At 36.6% G+C, this 14,022-nt stretch overlaps 1 protein-coding gene across 1 annotated transcript in view; it reads left to right on the plus strand.

The window, feature by feature from the left end:
- Positions 1-8,223: 8,223 nt before the first annotated feature.
- The window catches only part of Adgrl4 (adhesion G protein-coupled receptor L4), a 92,092-nt gene continuing 86,293 nt past the window's right edge, over positions 8,224-14,022 (plus strand). Inside the window, exons 1-2 of the mRNA XM_005385180.2 lie at positions 8,224-8,613; positions 9,938-10,087. Coding sequence (XP_005385237.1) covers positions 8,502-8,613; positions 9,938-10,087 — 262 coding nt within the window. The 5' untranslated portion in view covers positions 8,224-8,501. The remainder of the gene's footprint in view (positions 8,614-9,937; positions 10,088-14,022) is intronic.

The raw sequence follows: 14,022 nt of genomic DNA on the forward strand, positions 1-14,022 counted from the left end.
AGATATTTTTATTGTATTTTTGTATGAAAAGAACTTATAATTTCAAAAATTATTTGTATTGTATGCATGTACATTTCTATATATATGCATGTATGTATAACGCATCTAATTTTCTAAACTGCTGTTCGGGCTTTAGAACTGACTTATCTCAATGTTATGATTTCCCTCTTGAGTATTTGACTTTCTTTATTGTGTACTTGATAGTTAACTACTATCAAGAAAGCCAAGAAAAAATTAGGTGAAGGTTCGGGTTAGTTCCAAGGTAATGGGCGTCTCAGTGAATGAGGACCCTTGCAAATTGCTGGGTCGCCATGCCTGTGTCCTGCTGTATCACCATCCTCTCCTCTTATCTGAGTCTCTAAGTCCGCAGATACAATGGCCCCAACAAGATAGAAAGGATTGTTTTTTGCATTAAAGAAGATCGAGAAGCTATAGGGCTCGATGTCTTCCAGGCATGTTAGTTCATTACTGCAGCATCACCAGGGTCAGGTTCCGTCTTCTTGTCCAAGGTAAGTGCTAGAGCTCTGATTTTTATCACTGTGTCACACTAGAATAAAAGAAGCAGGAAGAAAAAAAAATGATTTTTAAGGTGGCTCTAAAGGTAAAACTGAAAGCTTGTACTTATACCTCAATGGGCAGAACTTGGTCTCAGCAACCCCAAGTGCAAGGTCGACTGGGAGATGTAAGTAAAATAAATGTAAAATTAATGTAAAATAAATGTAATTAATTAAAGTAAATGTAAATTTAACTGTAAAATAAATTTTTCGAGGAGGACTAGGGAGGGACAACTAGGCCTTTGGAGCTGGCGAGCAGGTATATAGAAGGGCAGCAAGGTCAGGTGGACACTGGTGTTTACTGTCTGACTCATGATATGAAACAATGTTTTGACCTCAGAAGATGCAGAAGTTGGATACCGTCTGGGGCACATAAAATGAGTGAAGTGTGATCATCACACTATAAATATGGACTGGGACTCAGTTTTTGCGATAATGTAGGGAAATTCAAAATATTTTATGTTCTATTATTTCCAGTATCCTAGTTAATTATTAGATACTTATGAAGATTCTTGTTTCATTGGATAATAAAAATATTTGAAGATGATTCAATACTAGAGTGATTTGATACTCTAATAATAAACTATTAGACTGAGAGTTGAATAACATGCATTCAGAATTGCATCCAGACAAGTTATTTCTCCTTTACATAGATTTCAGAGGCTACACAGCACTTGCCACAAACCATAAAGTTATAATTTAAAGAGTCTGATAAGAATAGATTTATTTTTGACATTATTATTCTCAACAAGACTGTTACACCATGAGACTATGGGGAAAACCTTAAATTCAACCGTATCTGTTTGTTAGGTAGGATCACTTTATGATGACAGACTTACAAAATTAATCCATACTGTTGACAGCCATATAAGCCCTTCAGAAAACAAAAATGCAAACACAGAAAGATCTGAGATTTAGCCATTCCACTGACAAGGACAGTAGGGAAATGGAACAAAATTAGTATATTTACAGGACAACCTCTAAGACCATAATCATATGCTTCCTCTGAAATGCTATGGTAATGGCCCTCAGAAAAGTGTAAACAAGATACATCACTTAAATATTGTACACATCAACCTTATCAGTCTCAGCCCTGAAAGTGAAAGCAATGCATAAAATTAATTTCAGCTTTCTAAAGAAAGGAAGATAGTCAATGAAAGACTCACAATTTTAGTGATATGCATTATTCTAAAGTTTTCAAATGTGCTTCCTTTCAAGAATAAGTAAACCACTTTTATGCCACAAAATATGGGAGTGGTGAGGAATATATTTAGAAGATATATTGGTAATGATAGAAGACTGGAAATATTCAAAACATAATGAAGAACAATAATAAAAATCTGGCTAATAGTAAAAGACATTGGTACTTTTAATAGATATGGTAATATTTTATTTAATATGAATCAAATTAATATTACTTAAGGTGCTTAATACATAGCTCAATTTTAAAGAACTGATAGATTAAGGAAAATATTAACTTCTTATAATGGAATCTTATTTTTATCTTCTAATTTAATTAGTGAAAACCAGAATCTCAAGCTCAGGGTTAAGAGTCAATTATGTTGATAATAATTCAACTGCAACTTTGATCTTTTATAGCTAAACAATTTCATAGCTAACTATAACTGCAGTTTAGAAATATTTCCATTTTAAACAAATGTATTTTCACTAAGAGCTTTATTTGTAAATATCTGGATATCTATTTATGAGAAAACACTTCATGCTTCTGGTCTCAGTGATTACATTTCACTACAAAAATAATGTGCTTTCATCTGTAATATTTTTACTGTATTTATACTTCAAAGAATTGTGTGTTTACATTTCACATATAAGATTTAGTTTCAAAAGGTGTTACTTTAAATATTTTTTTTCCTCTATAGACATTCATCCATGCTACAAATATTTTTGGAAACATACCAAATCTGAACTACATTCTAGATTTCCATAACCCTATTTCATATGAATCAATATATTCTATATGATTCAATATGAATGAATATGTTCACAAATGTGACAAAGATATTTTCACTGATGGTTTTAAAACTGACTTTGTACTGTGTACTACATTACTGGAATAAATAGCTAGAATAAAGATTACTAGTATCAATAATATTTAGAAAAATAAAAATTATGAAATTTGGGAGAGAAGTTAATAAAACTAGTTTATGAATCATTGTAATACATAAATAAGTAAAATTATTGAAATTAATTCCAGATAATAGTTCCTTGTTTAAGAAATGTTAATTTATAAGTTATGTATCAGTAATGTTTTTCTAATCAATACATTTTAGACAAAGTTACATTTGGCATTGGTTGGGGATAGTATTACATATATATATTTATTGTCACTGATTTAAATATGGAGAAAACTCAGGTCTAAACCTTGTTTTGCAAAAAACTTTTAAAAAATTACAAATGAGTATTAGTGAGTGCATTTTATTTTGCCTTCCAAATAGCTATTTTTGAAATGTGTCTCCTCAAAGAAGGCTATCAATATAACAGATTACAAAAAGATTTATAACTTATTTAAGATTGAAAATTGTGACAAAGTAAAAGACAATTCTCAAAGTCATAGGATATTGTGGGGTTTTTTTTTTTTTTTTTTTGGTTTTTTTTTCCAGTACCGGGAACCGAACTCACGACCTTGTGCTTGCCAGGCAGGCGCTTTTACAGCTGAGCTAAATCCCCAGCCCCTAAAGTCATAGGATATTAATAATGAAGTTCCCTAGAAATGTAAATAGAGACCTTTATCTTTAAAACTCATGTCAGTAACAAACTTAGTACATAGTTGTAATATTAAACTCTCCTAAAGATATAAGCAATTTTTGGAAGATATAATGAGCTAGTAATTAAAGAACACAAAGATAACAGAAAAATAATGTAAATACAATGCAGAACAGATCTAAAGAAATAATTTACACTGCTTACACATTCAGATGGATTCTATAACCTCTGAAGGTATTACTTTTGACAAGTCAATGCAAAACAACTATGAATAACATCAGAGATACAACATATTGAAAGCATGACTAAAATGCATAACATATTAAATAGATGGTGATTTAACATCACCATCTAGGAGTATAAGATGCTGGCTTAATACTTGTACAACATGGAAAAGATCCAAACCAAAGAAAATAGATTAATGGATACTTTGGAATTCAGCTAAAAGGCAAACAATTAGCACAGAATGCCCTTTCTCTCTCTGTCTCTCTCTGTCTCTCCCTCTCTGTCTCTCTCTCTCTGTCTCTCTGTCTCTCTCTCTCTTTGTAAATCAATGCCTGGTTCCAAAAAATAAAGTCTATTCCTAAGTGTATGGATGTTAGTTTATAAATCTTTATGAACAGAATCTTAGGGGCAAAGAAACAATACAAAACAGAGATATTTGCAAATGTTAACCAGAATCATGCAAAGACTCGGTGATTTTTCTGAAGGTCACAAAACAATTGAACAGCAAGCCTGGGAAGGAACTTGGGTCTCCTCCCTTCCATGCTGTATTGAAAAGCATCAGATGCTTTTTGCATTCCCCTCCACTGCAAACCTTAGCAGAAGAAAAGCAAGTCAAATATTCCTACTCATACAAAGTTCCTACTTAAAAAGTAAAATGTTCCAGGTTTGACAGCCAATTTTAAAAATAATCTTTGAAATATTTACTTACTTTCATAATTAGAGAACAAAATGTTAAAAGTTATTTAAGTAGAATTTATTTTTGATAAAAAGTGTGGACAGGCACTAAATAGACTTTCTACAGACTATAGAGACACACATTTCCAGAGCATTATATTACTCTTTCTCCTTACTGATTGGTTAAGCCGTAAACTTAACACTCGAGAGAACGTAGCACTTTATTTCTCCCCAGTTTGGGAATTGTAAATAACTGTATAAATGCCTAAATTTTGCTGGCTCTTTCTTTAAGTTAAATGTAAAAGATGAGCTTTGGCTCCATCCCATTGGACAACATGCATTTGGAAACCTAAAAGAAGTCTGAAGCAAGAAATTTCTAGCTAGTTTCCAAAAAGAAGACTTTACTATATCACTTATTCCTTCATTCAAGTGAGTAAATAAGTTCCCTTTAAAATCCATACTTATATCAGTGTGCAGAGGAAGAAATAATGCTATGTCCATGTCCCTCATTTTCTAAGAGACCAAACAGGTCCTTTTTATGACACCTCAGGCTTCATGCATTGCTGAGAGTTCTCTTATGCTGGGAGTGTTGTTCTAAGGCTTTGTTAAATCTTTTTCAAATGTCAGCTTTGTGTAGTGGTCAAATTATTCTTCCCTACCTTATATATAATTCAGTTTTCCTTCTACTTTTCTACTGCACTTTGGCCAAGTGTACACTGTTAATGTTTGTTTCAATGAAAACTGAGCCGTGTTGGAAAACTGCAACATATACAGCAATCCATTTAGGGCTGCTGTAGAAGCAGTGATAATGTGAAATCTTGAAGAATTATCTAAATTAACAAGTGGGTGACAAAATTTCAATAAGGAGAAAAGACAAACGTGTGTGGTGACTAATATTTAGAGGTTTAATCACAGAGCTGGACAAATGTTTGTAACCCAATCACATTAGTAACACTTAAGTGAGAATTACGCACTGTGACAAAGGTTGCTGGAAGAAAATTCAGAAACAGGCTTGTGCTTCTAGTGAGGGTGTCTGGAGGCACAGTAAATACATCTCAGGAGAAGGCCTCTCTCTCAACAGTGCACTGACTGCATATACTTACATGTGTTGAATGTTAAAAGCACAGTTGTCCAATAGTGCTGAGCATATTACGCATTGTAGCGTTATATACACAATGTGCTACAAGATCATATCTTGCATGGGAAGCACTGTGATGGGGGGCACTGTTACTTTCATGTATTAAGGTCAACTGAGTCCCAACTAGTTAAAGAACTCACTCAAGATAAAAGCTGTAGCTACCCCCAGGCCTTCACAGTAAATGCTTTTCAAAGCAAGATCCAACCTGCCCAAGAACTTTTCAAGGAAATCCTGTTAATTTGGCAATTATAAACATACCTGAAAAAAACCACATCTAAAGTAGAGCTAAGCATAGACTCGATAAGATCTCACACTGCAACTTCGAATACTGCAATACATTGGCGTATGCCATTAAAGCCAAAATTGGGTAGACAGTTTAAAGTGATGTAACTTCCATGTGTTATACTGAGGCTAAAACTCTAGCTCTAAGTAAGGCTTGTATCTTTAAAAGTTAAACATGCGTCAGTGGTTGCCAAGGGACATTTTTTATAAAAGTGTAGACTTATAGTTCAATATTCCTTTGAGAACATCTCTTTCAAATATGCTTTTCTCTCACTGACGTTTAATTTTTGATTGAAAATTCTTAATGTTTCTTTTCAAGTAATGTAAAGGTAATGGACCTGGGGTTATACAGTGATTGTCTTATACCTATCCCTTTAGGAAATACAGATTCCTTCAAGCAATAAATTTTTAATGGTCTGACTTGACAATGAACAACCTTAAAACTAGAACCATCATTAAACACTTTGTGTCTACCTGTAGATTATCATTTTAGATGAAAAGTATGAATAAGCTTTTACTTTTTCATAAGAACACACAGGCAAAAGGAAAGATTGGAGAATATTTTTATTATAAATTCAAATTATAATTCTCTTTTCCTAATTTTTCACCATTGTATAGGGAAGAATAACATTTTAAATGATCTGGTTGTCCTCTGTGATGTGAGGATAAAAATAAATATTAAGCATGTCCAGTGGTTATATGAAGTAAATCATCACAGACTAATGTAATGCTTTTTTAAATAAGTACTGTGCTTCAGTTTATACTGTCTCAGAAAATAGTGTAGTTCTACATGGAAGCCTTCTGCCTCAGCTTCTATGTGTGTGCAGTTCACTGAAACTAAACTCCTGTGACTAAAAAAATAAGCTTCACAAAAGCACAGTAAGATCTTTGCAGCACTTCCAAGTTTGTTTTCCTCAAGTGGGTTCGTTTCTTTTACCCTTTCAAAGCTTGTCCTTTTCCTGACTTGCCTATTTTTGTGAATAATTCCAACCTTTTTTCACTCCCACCCCTGGAAGGCCTCCACTTATGTCTCAGGCATAGCCACCACCCTTACCAAGCAAACCAGACATCCCTGCACCCTTAGTCCCTTCCGGAATCTGTGTCTATCGGCCCAGCCTCGAAGCTCCTACTCTCCTGTAGCCATCTACTGCAGTGTCCTGGATTGTTCAGAGGCTTTTCTTGCTTCCTCACCTTTGCTGTCGCCCTAAAACCCAGCATGTGGACCTCTACCAGAGGCTTCCCACTGAACTGCTCCCTGTCTGCATTGAAAAGGAAAAGAAAAAGTCTTTAAAAGAAAAAAGACAATCAAAGACCTTTTGGGGGAGAAGGTGGCATTTAGAGCATTCAAATGACTCTTTCAACTCCCAGAGGAGCACTCATTATCTGATGGCTTCTCCGTTTTCACAACAACCTCCTGGGGGCAATGCCAGTCTAGAAAGAACATAGTAGGGTAACTGGTAGTCTGGGTGCAGAGCAAAATAGGCAGGGTTTGAAGGAAAGCCAGTTACTTAGACTAGGCTGTGTGACTCTGGCAAAGTCACATAACACCTCTGTTCCTTGTTTACCTCGTATATTGTGGTGTCACCCTCAGGAAAATTTTACTCAGCTTACACCAGAAAGGCTCTAGGAAATGCTATGCAGAGTCAGGGAAACATGCCTTACAAGCAATGCGTCTTTGCTGTGATGTCACTATGAACAGATTTGGTTGTTCCCCTAACATTTCACAGGTTCCATGGGCCACGACTTTTTAGGAGCTACAGTGGATCATCTCCATAAGGGTGCTGCTCTCTACACAGTGTAGATCTATTAAATTAAAGTCGACATTTATTAAAGTAAACCATGGGACGTGATGAAAGCATGCCCAACTGTTTCAGGGTAAAACAGCTCCCATTAATGAGCAATAGTCATCCCCTTTCTTTAAATGGACTCTACTTAAACTATGTACGATTTCTTGTACAATACAGTGCACCAATTGTAAGTACAGGACTTGATGCTTTTTGTCAAATCTATGCAGTCATGTCACCACCACCCCAACAAAACTACAGAACAGTGCAATGACCCCCAAACTTCTGCAGTCCATACAGACCTGTCCCAATCTCAGGCAACCACTGATCTGCTGTCACTTACAAATTACTTTATCTGCCAGTTGTTTTTAGTTTTTTTAGCTAAAATTGTTTCTATGCCCTAACCTGAACCATCCCTAAGCTGTTTCTATATCAACTCAGACATTAACACGAAAAACCTTTCCTGGTACAAAAATTGTTGGGGGTGGGGTGCAGAGGAGATACAGGTAGATTTTACTTGAAAATTAGTTTGAACATGAAAAACAACTTATTATAATTCCTGATCTGTTTGATTATTGACACTTGGTTTTTGAGTTTTGTGTTTTTTTGTTTTGTTCTGTTTTGTTTTTTCACTGGATTGTTTTAACCTCCACCCAAACCTTTAGGTCAGGTGAGTACTAAGTATTGGGAGAGTCCCTTTTGACAGGGCCAGATCTCTTGATTCCTTGGCCCATTGTTTCCACAGGAAATTAATTAATGAATGGAAAAAAGGGTGTGTACTGAACTTTAGATCTCAGGGAGGTCCCCAAAAACGTACTTGGGCGGTTTTGTGTAGTTGGGTGGTTTTCCCAGCAGTGTCCCTGGGGCTTTGGAGATCTTTGGCTAGTGAGCACAGGCTCTAAGAGTAGCACCCCCAAAATGAGGCCCAGGGAGTCAGCGGTTCTGTTTGAAGTGGGTAACCCCCAAGGCAGGATAGGGACCGCAGGTGGCCTGGGGCAAAGGGGTTAGAGGCCGGACGTGGCCAGCAGGATCAGGGCAACACACACACACACACACACACACACACACACACACACACACACACACGGCCGGAAAGTGTCCGGAGGAAGCCGGCGCGTCATGGGACACGCGGGCCTGGCCGGTGCTGCCCGCCCCGCATCCCGGTCCTCCGCTCGCCGCCGCTCGCCGCCGCTGCCACCGCCGCCTCCGATGAGACTCCTGCCGCTGCTCGGTGAGTGCGGCGCCCTCGGGCGCAGGGCGGGCGCGGGGCGCGGGGTGCACCGCGCAGCTCACGTGGCCCGCGTGTCTGGAGAAGTTCCCTGGAGAGCTGACGCTGCGCTTCGCAGGATGTTTGTCCCCTTGGCCTTTCAACCTCTCGAGTTTGATATTCAGGGCCCAGGGGCTGTTACCTTTGGATTCCTCCTGGCGAAGTCCCCCAAGACCTCAAAGTCTTGACTGTGACCTTTCTTCTGATCTTCCCCCCGCCCCAAGAAACCTGGGAAATCCAAGCCATTAACACTTGTGGAAGGCTTCCTGACCTTTTAAGGGGATTGCCTGCCTGCCCAGACTTTGGGTTCATTTAAATTACCTTTATGATGATGCAGTGCTGAAAGATAATAAATCATATCTCTGAAGGCGAATTAATTCTGTTCTAGACGCTATAAACTCTCCGATGTGGGGCTGGGACTTAGAATTGGATGTTTAGAAATCTCTGGGTACAGATAAGGACAATTTATCTCCGATGACTGTTTTCAGAACAATGACTTTGTGATTCATAGCTGTTCGTCCCCAAGCCCGCTTTTGGGAAGACCTGGAACAATAAAAACAGGAACATCCTTTGCTTTTTCTTATCTTTTCCTTACAGTCCACCAAATATCATTTCCAACTTTACTTTCAATAACTCTGAAAGTCTTGTTGTGTGTTTTGTTTCGTTTTCGTTAGTTGTGTTTAAGTGATGTTCCATTTCTGGAAGAACAATCTTTGAATCGTGTGTTCAATTTTACCTGAATTTTATTTAATGTAAAAAATGTAAACAGAATTTTATTGTGAAAAGGCAGAATTGGCAATCCATACAATAGAGGGGGTAAAATTATTGCACCGGTCCTCTCAGATGTTAACATATCTTTAAATAACACAGATGTGAATTTGAAAAAACCCAAATACCCAGTTTGCCTTGCTTCCTGCAAAAATTTGCCCTCAGAAGAGGGAAATAACTTAACAAACACGCAGTTACCTTTCAAAGTCTCTCATCTCAGGCTGGAGGGTGATATTGGGTCACTGATGGAAAAGTTTCTATTATAAAACCGTGTTGCTCATTATATTTTAGTTTTCTTGAGATTTACTTGCTAAAGATCAAATGGGAAAAAAGAAGCCTTTATGTTTTTGCTTAGTTGTTTTTGTGCTGTTATTTAGCTAAATGCTATTGTTGTTATCTATTTATCACAATGGAAAGAAAGAGGAAAATTTGTATTTACTGTACTCTAACTCAACAAGGTGGGGAGTGGTTTTCTTTCTCTTTTTTTCTAAAAAAAGATGTATTTCTCTATTTTATTTAGTGGGTTTTTCCACTTTGTTGAGTTGCTCCCACCCTCAAAGTTGCACTAAGACCCGTTGCCTCCCAAACGCAAAATGTGAAATACACAATGGCGCTGAAGCCTGCTTCTGCAACACGGGATTTTCGGGAAATGGCGTCACAATCTGTGAAGGTAAATAATCTTTATGACCTCTTTCGGACTGTATCATATAGTAGCATTAAATTCTGCTGTTACTGCCTGTCTTTCCTCCAGAAATTATCTTGTTTTATCATACATTGTTAGATTTCATGCTCCTGGGGGAAAGGGCTTAGCTGACTAAGCAGTAGTTTGAAATTTCTGGCTCAAAAACCTATGCTTTATCATTGTCATGATTCTATGTCTATATTGTTTTTGCTATGGATTAAAGGTTTTCCTGGAATTTAGGCTGAAAAACCCAGGGGCAAAAGGCACAGTCCATATCTTTGAAAACACATGAGCAGAAGAAGGTTCATGAAGTCCCATCTAGTCTATGGTGCTAAAGGCATTTCATTTCTGAAGTAGATTCTACACATAAAACTCCTGGATACAGCCCAGAGAGTGCTAGAAAGGGTTCTCCTGGGGTCTTGCTTCACCCATCCACTTGATGACCTCAATCCTCTCCGATAATTAGTGTTAAGTGGTTTCTCATCTGTGATTTCTACCAGCACCACTTCCCCTCCTCTCCCCTCAAGGCTCACTCAATCTTTATTTTACCCTTCATTTTCAGTATAACTTGTATTTATTTTATTGCTTTTCTGTGCTGAGGATGGAACCCAGGACTCCACCATGAAATCAGACCCTGCGGTCCCAATAGAGAAGCTAGTTTTAATAGGTCAGTAGTACAGTATGCTCTGCATGAGAGACAGAATGGACAAAAACAACATTCCAAGTCATATAAATTAGTTTGAATATATAATTAAATGGCCAGTTCAGATTAGACCTATGTGATATTTTACTCTTAAGTGTATTTAATATAACAAGGACATTCTCTAATTAAACCAGGATATTGTTAATTGTTAATATTGCGTGTGGTTGCTTATTGCATAAACAGCTTGTGTCTTGTGATTCAGTTTGATAGGCTCTTAAAAGGATTAAATATACAGTGTATAGTAATGACAAACCTCATCATAATTAGTTTAATACTTTAAAAAATTATAGCAAAGCTACAGTTCACTTAATGGTACATTAGATCAGGCATTTCTGGTTTAACATACAGCCAGAATTTGTAATATACTATTCCACAGCACTATAAAATTCTTTCCATAAATAATCATAGATTTTTATTGTGTGTTTAATTGAATGGCATTAGGGCAAGTTGATAGCTGAGTGATCTTCAAAATATCACACCAAATATATCAGTGTGCTTTCCCACTAATCATGACAAATTGGGCTGCAGTACTTTATAAACAGCATTGCGCTATTTCATTTAGATACTTTTCAACTGTGGTGATCACCATCATTAACATCTATATATTTTAATAATTTAGATCTGCACTAGCCAAGTGGTTTATAATCATGTTTTTATAGATTTCTTTTAAAAACATACCCCATTATCCAAAGCAGTTGTTTTCCCCCCAGTGCCCAAGTCAGTACCTAGCTATAGTACAGAAAATATTTTCCATTGGAAAAAATACAATTCATCAAGACCTCTTGACTAGCAATTTCTTCTAACTCAGAACACAATTTGCTTTTAAAAAGTTATTTTTCTTTGATAAACTTAAATCCCTTTTTTATGTAAAGAAATTATACATGTACTTGTTATAGTGTTTATCTTCTGAAGTTTGTAATGCCTTCTTAAAATTGAACAGTGATTTCAATATTGTCTGCCACTTATTAACTCACTGACAAGTTTTGAGTTTTGACACATTTCAGTAGATGTTCAACTTATACCATTGGGCTCTTAATTGCTGAATAGGTTATATTTTTGGTTTAAAGACTTGTTTGCTTTTTCATCTTTAAAGGTATTTCTCACTTTTTTATCTTTTTCTAAAATGAATATACTCATTACATGTAGTTAGAAGAAATGTCCTGACAGAGGCTTAACTGTGTAGGATGACTACTTCTTTAGAAAGAAAGGCTTTCTTTTTAAGGTCATCACCATCATGACCTTTATAAAACTTGTTTTTCTAAATGATAACTAAGCATTATGCTAATACCAGTCTCAGTAAACGTAGTACAAGAACTGGTTTTAAGCAAGTCTTGTAGAACTTGTATTATATGATTGCATAGAAATAAATATTAATTATAGTGAATTTATTTTATTTAATTACTTTGTTTAGGAACAATTTCTTAATGATCAACTTCATCATTATCACCACTGTTGTCATTAAAATAGCTAGGAAATGCTGTTCATGTTATCCAAGGTTTTAATTGGCACCACGCTTTACCTGTTGTTATTCCAATTTCATCTGTGAGAAAATAGTCCTAGAAAAATTAAGTGAAGAGCACAAGTAGAGTCAGTGCTTTACCGAAGGCTATCCGATCCTACAGCCTTTCTTCTTAATTGTTATATTTGGTGGCACAGCTTTGGCTGAATAGATTCTTCTGTGCCTGTGATTGAATTCATAAATAAGATACTGACTTTGACTTCTTGTGAGTAGGAGGAAAGGTACACAACTGTCTTAATGACTATGATGTGATCCTACAAAACATATCTGCAGAGGTGCCTGTTAGGTACACAATCAGCTACAAAGTCTTCCAAGTGGAAGTAACAGGTAAACTGAGAGCTGAAGAATCAACGTATTTATGAAGAGTTACAAGACAACAAAGAAAGGGAAAGAAGGGGAAGGGTGTCAGCAGTAACCAAGACCTACAAGTTGAAAATAGGTGGTATTTTTTTAAGGGACTTCAAGTATTTAATGTAGGATTTACATCCCAGGACATATTATGTAAGGGATGTCAAGGGTATGGACTTTATTCTGTTGAGGGAAAAAAAAAAATCCGTTGCCAGGAATGAAGTAGCCAATTATAGGGTAAATCATGCATGTTTGGAATATGACCAAGCTGTTTAGAATAAAGATGTATGGGCAATGATACATCCACCAAAGGCTGTTTGCCCTAGCCTACAAAATCAGTAGTACTCTGTATTTGTACAATGGATTATCCTTTTTGCCAATTCTACCCAGTATATCTTTGATTTTTATATCAAACTTTTGAAATAAAAAAGACAGTCCTGTCTTTATCTATAAATATTAATACTGGGTTGTAGCTTTTGTTCATCTATGAACTGAAGCTCTTTGCATGTGAAGGAAACAGGACTGGGAAAGTTTAATTGAGCTTCCCAGAGCACCGGGGCTGAGTGGTAAAACCAGAACTCAAACTCTGCAGATAATGAAGTTGAGGTAAAACAAATACTTTTAGTTCTGCTGCACCCCCACAGAACTTCATCAAAACAAATGATTACAATAATTTCCAGAGTGGTACGTTCAGGGATGTTAAAAATGTTTGCACGTGTTAATTTATGCGCTGGGTTTCTCCAACAAGTATATAGATGAGGTTCAAGTGTTTCATCCACTCCTGGAAGCCAAGAGAATTGACAATAAGAGCAGGGAAAGCAGAGTGGAACATGCATGACGAAGTCCACAAATCAAGAGTGAACTTTTACTCAGGCAAGAATTCAGTGTCACACAAAGTATAAACACAGGCACCAGTCTCAGTGATGACGGTGTTCCCTTGTCCTGGCAGTTCCGGAAATGGAGAAGTCTAGGTGAAAGGATGGAACATTATTTTCCAAAGGCTGTGCAGGTTGGGCACTCTAACCCTCATTGTGGCTTGTCCCCATAAGCTGAGGCTTCATTCTCAGTGCAAATATGATCCCGTGCTTGGAAACAAATCTTGGCAGTGAACGTTGATACTACTTTTCTGCTGTCCTCATCTATGATAGCTGGACTAGTGCTTGAAATTTGCAATGTCTCACCCCATATATGGAAAAATTCCAAACTGCCTGCTCTAAACAGGTTGTAATGGCTCACAGATATTTTTGAAACTATTTTAATTATAAATATGAAGGCCATTTAAGCCTAATCAGTCACTGAAGAAAAGACAAGAAGGCAAATATAGAGATGAATAAATAGCAAAACTGGCTGAAA

Source organism: Chinchilla lanigera, unplaced genomic scaffold (genome assembly GCF_000276665.1).
Source record: "Chinchilla lanigera isolate Chin_1 unplaced genomic scaffold, ChiLan1.0 scaffold00022, whole genome shotgun sequence".
Lineage (NCBI taxonomy): Eukaryota > Metazoa > Chordata > Mammalia > Rodentia > Chinchillidae > Chinchilla > Chinchilla lanigera.